This window comes from Mytilus trossulus, unplaced genomic scaffold (assembly GCF_036588685.1).
Source record: "Mytilus trossulus isolate FHL-02 unplaced genomic scaffold, PNRI_Mtr1.1.1.hap1 h1tg000085l___fragment_1__unscaffolded, whole genome shotgun sequence".
NCBI lineage: Eukaryota > Metazoa > Mollusca > Bivalvia > Mytilida > Mytilidae > Mytilus > Mytilus trossulus.
In genome coordinates, this window is record NW_026963295.1 from 2,282,241 (window position 1) to 2,296,987 (window position 14,747).

The 14,747-nt window shown below is 31.6% G+C and overlaps 1 protein-coding gene across 1 annotated transcript; it reads left to right on the forward strand.

Annotated features, from left to right (window-relative positions):
- Positions 1-5,483: 5,483 nt before the first annotated feature.
- LOC134699802 (malignant fibrous histiocytoma-amplified sequence 1 homolog) lies at positions 5,484-13,175 on the forward strand. The gene is made up of 4 exons (XM_063561216.1): positions 5,484-8,592; positions 9,037-9,123; positions 9,937-10,234; positions 10,906-13,175. Exons 1-4 carry the CDS (start codon positions 5,487-5,489, stop codon positions 10,907-10,909), a joined length of 3,495 nt encoding a protein of 1,164 aa, XP_063417286.1. The 5' UTR covers positions 5,484-5,486; the 3' UTR covers positions 10,910-13,175.
- Positions 13,176-14,747: the final 1,572 nt, after the last annotated feature.

Sequence of the window (14,747 nt, forward strand, 5' to 3'; positions counted from 1 at the left end):
GACATCCAAGTCATGCTTTCTTATCCTCACTATGCAAATTTGATTTTAAGCTTTCATTACAAAATTTCCTAAATATTATTATACTTTTGATATTTCTCCGAAAAAAAAGTTTATCGTTATACTGTTACAACTGAATAATTTAGATAACATCATCGTTTGAATGTCAGAGTGTTTTGTGTCTTTTTCGTGCTGCGTCTGATCTGTAATCTTTTGTATGCTTTGTTGTTTGCTGAAATTACTGATATATTGTCAGGTGTCCCTTACATCTGTTCATCCATATGTGTGTTTGCCATATATGGTACGGTTTGTGGAGGTCAGAATGGTCTTGTTCAGATTACTTTAGTTGATGCATGGCTGTATTCAATTGTATGATTAACTTGTACATAAACCCGCTGCATTTATTTGCCTCTATCCAAGGAACCAGTTGTTCAGTAGTTGTTGATTTTATGTGGTTTATACATTTCACAAGTGTTTTTCGTTTCTCTTTTTTATGTAGATTATTAATATACTGTTTGTTTTTTAAATTTTGATTGGAATTTATTTTCCCTAGTCATTTTGGACCCTTTATAGTTTGCTGTGCAATGTGGACAAAGGCCTATGTATTGTTTGTTTATGGGTGACATCCAGAACTTTTCTTCGTATACAAATGTACTTTGCAGAATTAACATAAAGTTTTCATATATCTATTCTATTGTTTTCATCTTTCCGCGCGGTATCAATATTTATAGTATTACCGCCGGGAGCAAATTTTTTTTGTGATTTCAGATGTGTTTCTTAAGAATCACTACATTAGTTGCAATAAAATGCAATGATTCATTTGGCCAATAAACGGCGATATTTAAGGAGAAACAGAACTGTAGTGAAAGTGTCAAAGGCAGTCGGCGAAATTCATTTTTGTGGCGATTTGCGTAAATTGTAGTCGATGTATATATATACGAACTGGGAAAACTTGGATCCTCAATATAATAGAATAAGTATTGTTGTATAATCCCCCTTGTCCTACAATCAAGGACATTTGAAGCGGCACTCAAAACAATGTTAACTATATAACATAAACTATGTGTGTATAGCCCGAGTGACCGTTGAAATCGACCGTCTATACAAAAACCTTTTTGAATTATACTATTGATTTGGAAGTCACTCCGATTGAATTTAAAGGAAGCCTTTTATATGGCCTATATATACATATAAAGATAAGCTAAATTTTAACGCTTTAAATTTTTACAAGCGTTGGTAACATTTTACAACACATTGAATGACGCAGCCTCTCTCGGACAGAAGAAAAGATTCAAGATTGGTAATCTCCTATACAAAATTGAAGTCTGAACACTTAAAGGTTGCAATACCTAAAAATAATTAAATCAATTCCACAAAAAGACAAAAAAAACATTCAAATTCGAGCAGTTTACATATTCCATCCTGCAAAACACATAACAGAAAAGAATCCTCTTTTTCTAAGAAAAATAACCGACGGGAACAATACCTGATAATGATTACATTATAAATTACACATCTGTATATCATGAGACTCTTTCAAATCTTTGATAATACATATGTTTTCCTCTATTTTTAATTTGTATGAGTTTCCATGATCCTCTTGTAACAATTCATATTATCTTCAATCTGTTGAAATCAAATTGATCTTATCAAGGAATTGTATATTAAATATACAATTCCTTGATCTTATATGACTCTTATATGGTAGAAGAAGTGAAAATGCTAAATTTCCGGAAGCTGATGTTGGTTTCGTCCGTCATTGAATTAGATTTATACACGCATCACCGGAAGTGAAGGTCACAAAATAAATTTCCCAAAACCTTATCAATTCTTTAGGAATTGTATGCCTTTATGTAAGTTGACACACAAACATTGCTTTCAGTCAGATGATATTAAACTTTATTAATCTATTTTATATGTTTATGGTGCATATTTGTTCCTTCATACTTCATTAATTTATATATCATACCGCCGTCCATCATTGTCCATACTCATGATACAAAAATGTACTATCAGACTCTCATTTGTACCAAAAAAAATCATAATTAGTTGTGACTTGGCACACTCTAGTCCAAATAATAATGACGTCTGGCAAGGCAAAAAATAAAATAGCCGTCCCAGACATCATAATTATTTGGACTAGGCGCACTCTTATTATTATGGCAGTGTCTGCGCGTAACCGCATGCGGGTACGAATAGTAAAATTGCCGTTCTAGGCTGCGCGTACCCACATCCGGTTTTCTAATAAAATGCCATTGGATCGGGTATGAAACGTGAAATATTTACGGAAATTATCGATAAAATGGATATATCATGTAGAACGAGTGAAAAGTATGAAAAATAATATTTTCAAATTGTATTTATTAAATAATGATACATAATAATCATTGCAAAATTAAATGCACAATGATGGAAAATGAACCTGTACAGTCCCTGTAAAAGAAAAACATGATAGAAATTAATACTATTATAAAATTTTAATGCAAATTTAAAGAATTTTTTTTTTATAAATCAAAAATATACCCATATGATATTTTAAAATAATCTTTAAATAAAATGTTACACAGAAACTAAAATTTTGAAATATATAAAACTACTAAAATTAAAGCATGAGTTTATAAAAATTAAAATTTAAAGAAGCAAGTAATAATGATTAATGAAAGTGAACGGAGGCTGGCAACATTTGAAATGTGCAGCCGGGTTGAAATCCGTGCCAAAACAATCATATTTGATATGTAAAATGTGTTCCAAATCTTAATTAGTTACATGAATCTTTTGTAATTGGTTTAAATTGATATTATAACTTGCTTCTTTAATTTTTATAAACTCCAGCTTTAATTTTAATAGTTTTATTTTACTTTTTTCTTTTCAGGGACTGTACAGTTTCATTTTCCATCATTGTGCATTTAATTTTAATTAATAAATACAATTTGAAAATATTATTTTTTCATATTCTTCACTCGTTCTACACGAAATCCCTATACTATCGATAAATTTCTTACATATTTCACGTTTCATTCCCGATTCGATGGCCTTTTATTAGAAAACCGGATGTGGGTACGTGCAGCCTAGAACGGCAATTTGACTATTCGTACCCGCATGCGGGTACGCGCAGACACTGCCTATTATTATAATGATGACAAACAAATCTTGATTAAAAGTGGATACCATCAGCTAGTACAAAACAAGGTTCTCCTGAAAATAGCAACAGCAATAACAATTATATTCATGATATTGATCTATAGTCCAGATTACGCTGTCAGACCTCCAATGGCTGTTTTGGCAGACAAGGCTGTGGCCGAATAACACTGTTAATATCTGAATAACACTTGTAATGACCAAATAACACATGAAATTTTAATATTAGCACATATCGGTGGCCTTTAAATAGTATATTATCGATGCATTTGATAACTTAAAAATGATTTACAGAAATTAATGCAGATACATATGTACATTGTAAGTTCATAATGATCTTTTTAAATATAGTGTGTACATCCAACATGGCGGCCATTGTAATTTCCGTGGTCACCATGTTGGAAACGTCTGAACCCTTCGATATCATTGCAAATATGCCAAGGCGATGTTGTCAACAGACTACCAGAGCTTATCACCCTGCAAACTCCACGCAGCAGTATTGGAAAGTCTTATTATATTTTGCGTGCATAGATCACATGATAATGGAACTGGAGTCGCGTCTGATATCATCAGAAAATCACTTCTTTGCGAATAATCTGCTTCCTTGTGTTGTAGAAAATATAACTAATGAAAAAATCGCTACATTATTTGAGACATAGAGACTGACCTGGCATGTGATTTCAATAGACAAATTCAATCTAGTGGTAGGTCACTCCATGGCAAACATGCTGGTGAATAGCAACTCCTGATCAGATGCAAACTTTGCTGTGTGAATCCCTCCATACAGTAAGCCCGGTGTTGTATCCTTCTAAAGATATTATTTTGATTACTATGTTGATAATGCCAGTAATAAGTCATGAAAGGGCTATATGTACCTTGGAGCAAAATCGTTCATTGTACTACGGCAGTTAAAAACATAAGTATGATCAACCATGTTGAATAACAACAGGTTATTGTCGCTAGCATTAACGTAATTAATGCATATTCATCTGGATTTCAGTGTGAATATTGACAAAGTAACAGAGAAGTTCATCTAACATGTCTAATGACCGAAAACCGAAAAAAAATAATCTGCATTTGGGGTCCATAAAAAATTTAGTTGCTTGCACTTCGTTTTAATCTAGCAATACCCCTATTAGTCATTGTAGTTTTGAAGTCTACTTCATGTATGTACATTAATGGTGAATATTTTATAATTTTCAGACTTGTGAGGCTTAAAACTACAAGAAGGATGATGTGACATTAATAATATCCATCAAAGGTGAGAAATTTCTTCAGACTGGCATTATGAAATAAAACGTACACTTACATTTGTCTACATTTCTCACAAGATACTAAGCCATGTTAGTCATGTTAGTCGAAAATAAATATGAAAATATCTGACTTTTTTCATCTTGGTCATGTTTGTATATTTTAAACAAGATTTTGAACCCCTGATTTCTGGTTGGTATATTACAATTCTAAGCCTCTTTTGCCTGAATATTGTGCAACATTTTTAACGTGTATAATAGTTATAAACCTTGATATTTTATACACTACATGTACTTTAATCCCCTGATATTTGGTTAGTGAACAGCAAATCCTTGATATCTGGTAGGTAACAACAATTCTTAGATCACTAATGTTATGTTGGAATACAACATTTCAAAACCCTGCTATTCTTGTACATGATCAGGGTTTAAATCTCACAAGGATTTTTATAAGTCCAGGAACTCATCATTTTTGGCCATGGTGATGTCCAAAAGTAAGGAGAAAATATTTTATTGCAATACACATGTAGAATTTATTATTTTAGTCTCCATGACCTAGTAGAGCAATGAAATGATGTTAAATTCAGATTATTTTTAAACTTTTACTATGAAATGATGATATTTATGTATAAAAAAAGAAGATGTGGTACATGTAAGATTGCAAATGAGACAACTCTCCACAAGAAATCAAAATGACACACAAATTAACAACTGTACATATAGGTCACCATACTGCCTTCAACAATGAGCACAGCCCATACCCCATAGTCAGCTATAAAAGACCCCGAAATGACAATGTAAAAAAATCAAATGAGAAAAGTAACAGCCTTATTTATGTACAAAAAAGGGAACGAAAAAACAAAAAGGTTACACATAAACAAACAACAACCACTGAATTACAGGCTCCTGGCTTGGGACAGTAAACTGAGACAGTGGTATAACAGTACAACATAAGAACAAACTATAAAAATCAGTTGAAAAAGGCTTATATGTTTGTATAAGTGTTTCAATCTTGATGCATCTTTGGACTAAACAGTTTTTAAAATGGTGAGCCCAGAGTGAAAACACTTGATGATATCTCTTTTTTTTGGCAGATATATAATGATGGCTTCTTCAGGTCTCAAGGGACCAAGTGAGGCCTCAGAGGCATTGAAGAAATATGTCCAGAGAAATCAGAAGGGGCAAGAGATGCTTGTGGTTCCAGAAGGAAAGTGGAAAGGCTGGGTTCCTCGAAGCATCTACTCAATGAGGCTTGAGGAAGTATGCTTACCTTTCCTTAAATTACAGTCCTTTCCAGTAGGTGGCACTGCAATAGGAAGCTTAGTTTCAATGAAATATTTCAATGCAACTGGCAATTATATTCAGAGGCTTCCAAATTCTTTTGGGACCTGCAATGACCTTGAAAGGTTGAATCTCAGTTTTAACTTGTTAGATCAGATACCGAGTTCTGTTTTCTGTTTAGAAAATTTAACAAGTTTAGACATTAGTGATAACGATATTTCATTTCTATCACCAGAAATTGGAAGATTGAAAAAATTAAGAGAATTGAATGCATGTGGAAATGTTTTATCAGAAGTACCCGAAGAACTGGCTGAATGTCAAAATTTGCAAAAATTGAATTTGTCAAGAAAGTGGCATCCAAAAAATGGTGCTATTAAAGTCTTACCACCAGCTGTATGTCATATAAAAGAATTAACAGAACTTAATATAAGTTGGCATCAAATTAACACCATACCAGACGACATACAAAACTTAACAAAATTGCAACGGCTAATTATGAAAGGCAATTTTCTCAAATATGTTCCAAGTAGTATTGGCAAATGTTTGAAATTACAAGAGCTGGATTTATCAGGAGCTATGAAATTAAATTCTTACATTCCACCAGAACTATTTTTATTAAAAGAATTGAAAGTTTTAAATATAAGTGGGAACTATTTTACAGAGATATCTAAGGATATAAAGGGACTGAAAAATCTACGTAAATTGATTATTCAAAGAAATGCTTTATTGAGGTTACCAAATGAACTTTTTAAATGTAAGCGATTAGAAAGTCTACAATTTAGCGATAATTATTTAGAAGAAATACCTCCATTAGTGAAAAGATTGAAAAATCTTAAATATATAGATCTCCAAGGAAACAAGCTAAAGTCACTTCCAGATGAAATTTGTGAATGTGAAAACCTTGTTCAGATAAATGTTGCAATGAATGTGATGGAGTCGTTACCAGATTTGATTTATTTATTAGAAAATCTGCAGGAATTAAATGTTGAACAAAACAGACTTAAATCTCTGCCCCCAATGATGGATAAATTAGAAAAGTTAGAGAGATTGAGTCTCCATAGTAACGTGTTGTCAGTACCACCCCAAGAAGTTTGTCAGTTTGGCATAGAGACAGTATTTAAATTTCTGAGAGAGTTAAGGATAAGTCGGGCTAAGCATAGAAGGAAAATGATATTGATTGGGGCAGCAAAAGCTGGCAAGACTAGCTTACGAAATGCCCTTATGCTTGGAAAATCAAAACTAACCGCTGAGCATGAGAGAACATGGGTGTTAGAGAGGCATCTCTGGGAACCAGAGTCAGATCTTCGTGTCCAGTTGCTAGACTTTGGTGGTCATCATATATACTCAGCAGCACATCATCTATTTCTCACGCCTGAAGCTCTTCATGTGCTAGTTTGTGATCTATCCAAGTACAGTCCAGATTTGTATGATTATATGGTGGGCAGCTGGATTGATGCTATCATTGACCGTGCACCTGGTGCAACTATCCTACTTGTTGGAACACATGCTGATATGTGTGAAGACCATCAGATCGAGGAACATACTATTAACATCATTGAAAAAATGCAAGCTGACGAGAAGGAAAAAGTTCAGGATCTTCAGTTTGAAGTTGAAAAACTGAAAATGGATTTGAAAGCAACTACTGGAAAAGATGCTGGTACAAAATTTGAGGATATAAAACCTCAGCGACTACGTGAAAAATTGAATCATCTTCACAAATTGTTAAACGAGAGAGTACCACTTCCTGACAAAATGTATGTGGTCAGCTGTGCAGAAGATTTCCTTAACATCCCTGAATTTAAAGCAGATCTTACCAAAAAACTGAAGGAGACTGATGAACGACCTCTGCCAAAAGCATGGTATTTGTTCCTGACAAAACTACATGAAGTGCCAGATAAAGTTCTTCACTGGGAACAAGCTATAACATTATTTGAAGAAACCATGAGTACCTTGAAGCAGTCCATGATTTCATTAGAAGGATCAGCAGAAAAGAGCCTTGATGTCATTCTGAGGTATTTACATTCTACCGGAGAAATTATTTGGTATCACGATAATCCAAAGCTACGAGGACTTGTTTTCCATCGTCCAGAAACCCTGGTGGAAATGTTGCGTACGATTTTCCACCATGATTTCAAGAAACATGTCATATTCGATGACAGCCACTCTAGAATGGCAGGGTTGAATAGGAATAAATTTGACTTGATGAAAGAAGATTTCCTGACGAAAGGTTTGATGACAGTTGAACTGATGCATTATTGTTTACTTCATTTCAAATTGTCGGCTGACGCAAGAGATATGTTCATTGACCTTATGCTCAAGTTTGACCTTTGCTATGAAGTTCCCAGAATCCCAGGGTTACCAAGCACTTATGGAGCTAGTAGAGTATTGAGATTTCCATGGTTTTTAGAAGCAAATAAACCAGTTTCTGTAACATCAACATGGCCAGAAAAGACACCATTTGACACCATTGAAATCAGATACCAGTTAGAATTTGTGAAGAAATTACCTCCAAATTTCTTTGAGAAATTAAATGCAAGATTGCAGTCACATGTCTTAAACAGAGAGGATTGGAAAAATGGAACATTAGCTTTCAGAAATAGATCAAAATTACTTGTAGAGAAAACCACAGAAAATGGCAACGTCAATGTAAATGTGTCAGTGAGAGGAAGTGATATTCAGGAGTTATGGTTCCTGATTTTAAAAGTCAGTGATGACACATTATCGTTATTGTTGGAGTGGCCATTTGTACGATTCGAGAGATACTTATATTGTTCTCATTGTGTACTAAGGGGAGATAATGATCCTACAAAGTACCCTGGAGAAGTACTAGAAATGAGGTGCCAGAAGGGGATATATGAGGTCTACCCATGTAATAAACAGAAGGATGCCATGGTGCCTGCTTGTCTTGTAGTACCACTTGATCCAGGTAAGGATTTTTTGTGACCTTAAAAGTGTTTATGATAGATAGTGTTGAAGATGGAAGTGTGATATAATGTATTTATTTCAGACGAAAAATTATTTATATTATATGTACATCACAGTCATGACAGTGGCAAATAAACCAAATAAAACATTTGCACTAAAATTCTAATACAAAATCTTTACTTCCAGGCTATGGAAACATTTCTAGAAAATGTTAATAACCATTGAAACTTATGATCTGCGTTACATTGTTCAAATTGTAGAAACTGTCAATAAATAAAAAAAAAAAAGTTCCAACATTATCTCATTATATTTTCAGTACAGTATTGACAAAAAGGAAGATAACTCATACCAAATAAAACAAACAAAAATAGCACAAATGTCAAATTTTCAGTGCAGCATTTACAAAAGGGGAGATAACTCATGAGAGTATGTTATTATTTTACAGAGTATGTGGAAGATGCTGATCTTTCTGGACATATAAGAACTGTGACAGAATTCCTTAGGAATCTTTGTGATACAGTTGATGGCCCAGGTAGGTTGCTGTAGATATATTTGTTGCTTCATGAAAATATTGCTATTAAGTTTATTTTACAAAACATCGTCAATCTGCACACTTTTTTCCCTAATAAAAAACAATGTGTAATGAATGTTAGATTTTTGTACCCCACAGAGATTGTTCAGTAGGGTATACTGTTTTTGACCCATTTTTCCCTCGGTCAGTCAGTCAGTCCTTCTCACCTGTTCTTGTGAAGTTCTCATCTCAACTCCTCTAAAGACACACAACAGAAATTCATGAAACTATAGATAAACTATAGATAAAAAAGACATAGTCTTTATGCACAAAAAAAAAGTATCAGTCTACTGGTGTTACAGTTTAATACATGTAATATGAGTCTTCAAACTTGAAAATCTTGTGAGATTTTATTTGCTCAGTGACAATGTGGGGTCACATGGGGTATGTGAGGATGCTCACAAATGACCTATTATTTTGTTCAGAAAAATTTGTAAGTTCTGTTTTAGAATTTTTACAGTGGGGATGGGGGTAGTAATTGAGGCACTTTTTTTTAAGGACATTTATAATCCATAAAGTAAAAACATAACTTTACTTTGATATAATTCTTAAAAAATATAAGCACTAGCTGTACATTCATTTAAGGAAATTGATTTTTCTTTTGTCAAAGTAAAAATCTAAGCAATACAATCCCATAAATATCATTTATAATTTTTACAATTTTTAGCAGATTATATTGATGTTCATGTATTAGAATAATATATTATACTTTTTTCTTTGATGCTTCACCAGTCCAAAAACAGATTATAATTGATGTTTATAAATGTTTTGCAGGTCATTTACAGCTGTTCTCTGAAATAGGTTTGATGTATGTAGCATCCAAACTAGGATTTGAATGGACACAGGTAGCTCTAGCCTTAGGCACTACACAACCAGAAATAGAACAGATCCAACTAGATAACCCTTACCAGACAACTAGACAGATTATAGTGGTGTTGATTCGATGGAGGGATCGACAGATGAATAGGTCACAGGAAGAATCAATAAGGCAGCTGGTTAGAGCATTAGAGATTCCTGAGAGACAAGATCTTATTGATGATCTGAGGAAGAAATATAATCTACCTGTTGATATGTATGTATGATACTATGGACAAGTTGATGTTTGAATACTTTGTACTTTAGTTTGTTACGCAAAATTAAACACTAAAATAAAGAAGTAACGTCAAATAGATTCACATAAAATTGTAGTTTTGCACACACATGTATCATATATAAATCTAAGAATGAAAACAATAACTTTTGGTTAACATCTAAAGTATTCAAATTTTTATAAAAAGTTTCAGCAACATAATAGAAATGGTTTCTAAAATTGTCATTGTGACGTCATGAAAAGAGACAACCATGCATGATGACGTCACATAAAAGGAACAAATCTTTTGCAGATCATTTAAAAAGAAAGATTATGATTGTTTGCATATTGTTTGAATGAGAGAAACAGATTCTATAACCAAATCTCACTTAACACAATATGTATCCTCTATCTACAGTAAAATTTTAAATATTTAAAGCGCTCAGTGGGCCTCAAAATATGATTTGAAAATTTATGGAATATTCTGCACAATTTTGTTAAGAATTTGAAATTCTTTTAACTTATTTTTAAATATTGTTTTACTCAAGGGACATTTTATAATAATTCTACAGCAGCACACATTGTAGTACGACTTATTCTAAACCAAAAACATACACAAAGAATTGATCAAGAAGACCATTTATTTACTTGTATATTTTATATGTCTATTTCAGATGAAGAAGACAGGTTTTAGTTGCACAAAGAATTGCATCAACAGTCAAGCTCAAATTGATAATAGTGCTACTTCCATGGGAAAAGAATCATAGTGCTAATAACTACATTTTTCTCTTTACATTTACATTTTGTATGATAATTTGTTGGGTTTCATATTTGTATATCGTTAACATTGAATTCATATTTTTGAATGTGCATCTATTCTTTAATTTTAATTATTTGAAATTATGTAAAGAGTATTTTTGAAATGGATAATGCAGGGTTGACCATAGTCACATTCTAGCTATATAATATTTCATCATTATCAAATAATGAAAAACTGAGGATAAATTGTATTTAAAAGAATGAAACTCTACATGTATAAACAAAATGTATATAGGTTTTCAATCTCTTTTTATATGATAAAAAGTGTTTTGGAGTCAAGGGCATGAATAAAGCTGGTGCTCCTAATACAAAATGAAAAAGTAGCTACTGCAGTAATTTTTAAAATTCTGGATTTTTTTTAAGAATTACCTCCCCTCTCTGGCATATTTAAATGTGTAAAAAAATGAAGATTGATTTAATTTTTCTTAAAAAGAATTATTCAAAATTGATAAAATAAGGAATCTTAATAAACAATTTCCAAAAATTTTAGAATCATAAAATAAATCTGTAATTTCAGACTGATTTTATTGTCTGGAAAAGGGGAGATAATTTTAAAAGAATAAATAAAAATGATTTTAATTTGTAGATTAAAATTCATTCTTAAAAGACTAAAAAATGGTGCATCTTTTGATTATATGTAATACTATTTAGCAATGCCCAACTATGGGACTTTAATTAAATTAATATATGTGTTTTAAAGGTTCTTTCTTGATTGAATTACATTGTAAAATCATGGTATAAATTATTTCATAACAAACTATTTGTGACACTTTAATTGCATCATCTTTCTTATATATATGGAATTATAATATGGTTATGCTGTGTTTTTTTTGGTACAATGTTGTATTTGTAAAAGAATTCAGAGGTTCCTACAAAAGTTAGTTATAAATTCAAATGTTAGTGATATGAATCGGGAGAAAGTACTGAGTTACAGAGATATCAATTTTTTTAAACCGGTGTTATAAAAATATTGACCAATATTGATTCTGGCAATCAATGCTTAGAATAGACTCCTTATTTTCATAGTAAAAGGAAGCATGCAATTAGGAATTAGACAAAAACATCCAGTAAATAATTATTCTTAAGTTTAGTGTGTGATATTGAGTGTTAATTATAAATCCATGTTCAATATCAACTTTTTACCCTACTTCAAAAACTCAGGTTAATCTCATATTTAATACATCATTCATATTACCAAACTTTTATCAAAAGTATAGTAGAAAAATAATGTGGATATAAATGGTGGTTTATATGTAAAACTGGGATTTTTTTCTGCTATAAATACATCACATCAAGATAATTAGAAAATCCCAATAATAAAATGCTAAACTAGAAAGGAATAAAAGTGAAAAATAATTTGGCGAGTTTTTAGGCTTTCATTATTACCATTTACATTCATTTTAATAGCATAGCCCTAAATCTATACAAGAAAATAACCATGGACAGTATTTCTAGGTATTGACCTTTCATACTTCACAAAGAAATCTACATGTCCGCAGCACAATTTTTGGACAATTCTGTGGCCTGTAAATATGATTTTTACAGGCCCAGAGCACTATACAAGCCTTGGCTGCTGGGCCTTTGGTATAGTGTAAAGACATTTCCATGGCTGAAGAGATCTTCATTATTTTGCATACATGACCAAACCATCTGAAATTAAACTTACAATCATAATTGCAATTATATTTTGAGATTTATAATTACCTCCCTTTCAAATACTCTTTTAAAGTAGAAGTAAGTAATCGTAATTTTTCACACCAAATAAATCCCTGTTGTGTCATTCATGTTTCTGTTCTTATGAAAAACATTTTTACATTAATGAGTATAATTTTACTGACGTCAGGTAGAGAAAAATAGACGACATTCTATATGAGCTGCCTCTGATAGAAACCAACCTTATGCATAAGAATTTCTTTACATGTGTTAAAGTGGTACCCAACACTTTCACTAAAATTAATTTGGCTCGGTTAATTTTAATAAAATTTAAACAAAGTACAAATGTATTTACTTTGACCCTTAGACAAAAATAAAAACAATTCAAAAAATTTTAACCAACCATTTTGTCAGAAAAAATACACTGGTTATATAGCAGTTTGACATACACTTATTTTGATCATTAATAATAATAATAATAATAATTCTTTATTTAAAGAGGGTTACACAGTTAGCTATAAAGCTAATCTTCCCTGAGGCCCTCATGAAATACAATGAAATATAACAAACAATTACAAAATATCAAACAGACACACATACATGAATAATGAAATAAAAAATGAAGTATACAATTTTCACAACAGGTAAAAATTACAAATTCACATATGACATATATTTATAGTAATAACATCAACAATAACAAGTTTGAGTAAGTGTGTGAAAATAATTATGCATATAAAAAACACAGCTTCTTAATGTTCCAACCAGTAATTTTTTAAATCTTTTTTTAATGAGCTTGTACTTGATGTTGATTTTTTCATGGATATTGGTAAATTATTCCATAAAATAGATCCTGAATATATAAAAGATTTTTTATAAAGCTCTGTTTTGGCTTTTGGAATTTGTAAATTTTTGCAAGAGGCATTTCTCAAACAATATTGCTTTATTTCTGGCATTTCTTTAAATTTTTTGGTGAGATATACAGGGGCTTCATTTTTAAGGCATTTCTGCATCAAAACTGATTTGTGGTATGAGATTCTGTTCTCTACTGTCATCCATCCAAGCTGTTTAAACAGTGGAGCTGATGATGAAAGTGGATCAGCATCTAAAATAATTCTTGCAGCCCTTTTCTGCAATTTTATTATTCTGACTAGCTCATTTTTAGCACAACCACTCCAAATAATACAACAATAATCTATCAGTGGGAGAATATAACCATTATAAAATAATTTTCTTAGATCAATATTTAGAAATTTCTTGATTTTAGAGAGTTAAAAAAGTCTAGATGAAATTGATGAACATAAGTAATTAATATGGCCTGTCCAGGACAGATTAGAGTCAATTTAACACCTAAAAGTTTTTCAATTGACGATTTTTTAAGAATATTATTTTCAATAGTTAGTACTGGTTCTGCTTGATTTAAACGTAGCCTTTGTCTTGTACCTATAACCATACATTTCGTCTTTTCCGAATTTATGAACATGCTATTTTCATGACACCATTTTTCAACACATTGGAGATCATCTTGTACTTTTAATTGCATATCAGCAATAGTCTTTCCTGAGAAGCTTAATATTCCCTTAGACACAATGTAATTAAAATGTTTAGCTGATTTTACAGAGTTATCTCCCTGTAGTGTTAGGTACCACCTTAACCATTTTTGGTGTGAAAAAATGTATTCAAAGACTGTAACTGTTTGAAAGTTTAGTTGGTTTAAAAACCTTTCAAAACAGACCAAAATTAGTCTTTGATTTTGTATTTGAATATTCCAAAATCAATCAAATTGATAACAGAAGATGTGGTATAAGTGCCACTAGTCTTACTAGTGTACATGCATATGTGCCCTTACATATGGTCAACTTCTATCTGACGTAGCTCATATGTTATCAGTTCTGTCAAATTATATGCATGTCCATTATATTATACTATTATTGTAACTTTATATTGTATTATGGAGAAGACTTCAAAAGTATGATTTACTTGTCTCTAATCCATTTTGCTTTAATTCAGCAAATAAAATATGTTTAAACTAAACTTCTGTCAA